At 56.9% G+C, this 2,871-nt stretch overlaps 1 protein-coding gene across 1 annotated transcript; it reads left to right on the top strand.

Moving 5' to 3' along the window:
• Positions 1-2,051: 2,051 nt before the first annotated feature.
• On the top strand, positions 2,052-2,630 carry ascl1a (achaete-scute family bHLH transcription factor 1a). Its single transcript, XM_080191514.1, has one exon. The coding sequence runs from the start codon at positions 2,052-2,054 to the stop codon at positions 2,628-2,630; it is 579 nt and encodes a 192-aa protein (XP_080047640.1).
• Positions 2,631-2,871: the final 241 nt, after the last annotated feature.

Here is a 2,871-nt window from a genome sequence, read left to right on the forward strand (position 1 = left end):
ATTCGCTCTTTATTGTGGAGCTTTCGCTCCCTTTCTTAAGGTGAAACATCAGCCGAGATGGGTTTTTTTTCCTTCGCGTCAAAGACCTTTAATTTTCTTGCAATGGGCAGCACGCGTGGCTGAATGTTGCCGAGTCGGTGCACTGCAATAGAATAGACTAACCAATCAACCAAAAAAAAGAGAAACTTTCTAAGATATGCCAATTAATACGCACACTAAAGTCTTTCTCTCTCTTTCTCTCTCAACACACACGGGGGAGAAGTAGTTAAAAGCGGAGTGTGTGTTGGTGGGCGGGGCGGGGGGGGGGGAGATTGGATGAAGCTTTTTTACAAGTTGAATTCACAATAAAGTTTGTGCCAAGTTTAAATAAAACACGTGTCAGGGATTCGGGACGCGTTAGAAATTTAAGCCATCAGTAACTGCTAACCCCCTCCAAATAATCAAAGCTTCAAAGTTATCTCAATGTTTCTCCAGCTCCCCCCTCCTCCCCCCCCCACCCCCTCCACTCTCCCTCACGATGCCCCGAGCGCGATGAGGGTATTCTATTTAATAAACCCGAACAGCAGATACACAAACCCATCCTGGCAAAACCCAGAGTGTTTAGTTCCAGCGAACACAGTCAAAGCACATTTTAAACATTGCACGCTTCTAACTTAAGTTATTGGTTCATCTAAACCTAACCTTAACCTAAACCAATAATTTGAGCAACATGGCACCCCCCCCCCTCCTCATTATTAATTTTTTAAATGCCCTGGGGGGTGAGGGGGTTGTTGTATTTCCCCTGTGTTCTGAAAGATCAGAATACAAGTTGTGTGTGTCTGTGTGTGTATGTGTGTCTATGAGTGTGTGTGTCTATGTGTGTGTGTCTATGTGAGTGTGTGTGTGTGTGAGTTGTGTGTGTGTGTCTATGTGTGTGTGTGTGTCTATGTGTGTGTGTGAGTTGTGTGTGTGTCTATGTGTGTGTGTGTCTATGTGAGTGTGTGTGTCTATGTGTGTGTGTGTCTATGTGAGTGTGTGTGTCTATGTGAGTGTGTGAGTTGTGTGTGTGTGTGTGTGTGTGTCTATGTGAGTGTGTGTGTGTGAGTTGTGTGTGTGTGTGTGTGTGTGTGCACTGACTGGGTGATCGCAGTTTGGAAATGGGGAGCTCTGGCTGTTCGGCCAGAGTTTGTTCTGAGATGCGGGATGGCACGCGTCCGGCGCACGCCCCGGGGACCGCGGGGGTGGGGGTGGGGGCGAGGGGGCTGGGGCGGGGGGGGGAGCGGAGAATGGGCGGAGCTGCGGCGCAAGTCTGCGGTTTCAAAAGGCAGCGCCAGCTCGGAGGGGCTTCTCATTCCAGTGTCCGAGCGAAAGGGGGGAGGCGTGCCAGGGGGAACGTGGCGGAGTGTGTGCGTGTGTGTGTGTGTGTGTGTCTGGAGGAGGAGGAGGGGGGGTGGGGGAGAGAGAAGGTTTGCAAAGGGGGAGAGAGAGAGAGACAGATACACACAGACACAGAGACAATCAGAGGCAGCTCCGGAGAGTGAAGGCAGAAAGCGCAACACGCGAACGCCACGAGTTGGGCGCACGGCGCAACCAGATCGCAGTCCTTGCGGCACCCAGCTCTCCCCCCACCCCTTGCAGCTCCCCCCACCCCCCCATCCCTCTTCCCCCCAACACCCCCCATCCCTCTCCCCCCCAATTCCCCCATCCCTCTCCCCCCCAATCCCCCCATCCCTCTCCCCCCCAATTCCCTCTTCCCCCAATCCCCCCATCCCTCTCCCCCCCAATCCCCCCATCCCTCTCCCCCCCAATCCCCCCATCCCTCTTCCCCCCCAATCCCCCCATCCCTCTCCCCCAATCCCCCCATCCCTCTCCCCCCCAATCCCCCCATCCCTCTCCCCCCCAATCCCCCCATCCCTCTCCCCCCAATTACCCCATCCCTCTCCCCCAATCCCCCCCGTCCGTCTCCCCCCAAATTCCCCCATCTCTCTCCCCCCCAATCCCCCCATCCCTCTCCCCCACCCCTCCAATCCCACCCCCCCCCCCCCCCACTCTCCCAGACCCTGATGCCCAGTATGGGGAGCACTGCCATCCAGCAAGTCTACCTGCAGCCCGCCTGCCTTTACGCCGCCGCGCCGGCCAGTGTGCAGGAGCTGAAGGCGGAACCCGGCCCGGGCTCAGCCTCCTCCGGCAGCCCCGGAAAACTCCGCCTCAAGAGGCAGCGCTCCAGCTCCCCGGAGCTGCTCCGCTGCAAGAGGCGCCTCAACTTCAGCGGCTTCAGCTACTCGCTGCCGCCGCAGCAACCCGCCGCCGTGGCCCGGCGCAACGAGAGGGAGAGGAACCGGGTGAAGCTGGTCAACCTGGGCTTCGCCACCCTGCGGGAACACGTCCCCAACGGCAGCGCCAACAAGAAGATGAGCAAAGTGGAGACGCTGCGCTCGGCGGTGGAGTATATCCGAGCTCTCCAGCAGCTCCTGGATGAACACGATGCGGTGAGCGCCGCTTTCCAAGCCGGGGTCCTCTCCCCCACTCTCTCCAATGACATGAACTCCATGGCTGGTTCGCCCGTCTCCTCCTATTCCTCCGATGAAGGATCCTGCGACCCTCTGAGTCCCGAAGAACAGGAGCTTCTCGACTTTGCCAGCTGGTTCTGACCTCCCTCAGGTATCCATCTCTCCCTTAATATCCAAAAAGGCAACAATTATTCCGGGGCGCGCCCAATGTTCATTTCCATTAACTCCAGTGGAACAGGACCGGGGGGGGGGAACTGGCCGAAGGGCTGCAGGTTTTGCGCTCCTTCCAATGGTTGATTTTCCGGTATAATTCAGCACTGACTGAACCTGTCTGCAGAGAGCACTCAGTTCCCCCCAGAGGTGAGGGAGACTGGAAGGAGCA

This window comes from Carcharhinus amblyrhynchos, chromosome 6, assembly GCF_965287045.1.
Source record: "Carcharhinus amblyrhynchos chromosome 6, sCarAmb.v2.hapA, whole genome shotgun sequence".
Taxonomy (NCBI): Eukaryota; Metazoa; Chordata; class Chondrichthyes; order Carcharhiniformes; family Carcharhinidae; genus Carcharhinus; species Carcharhinus amblyrhynchos.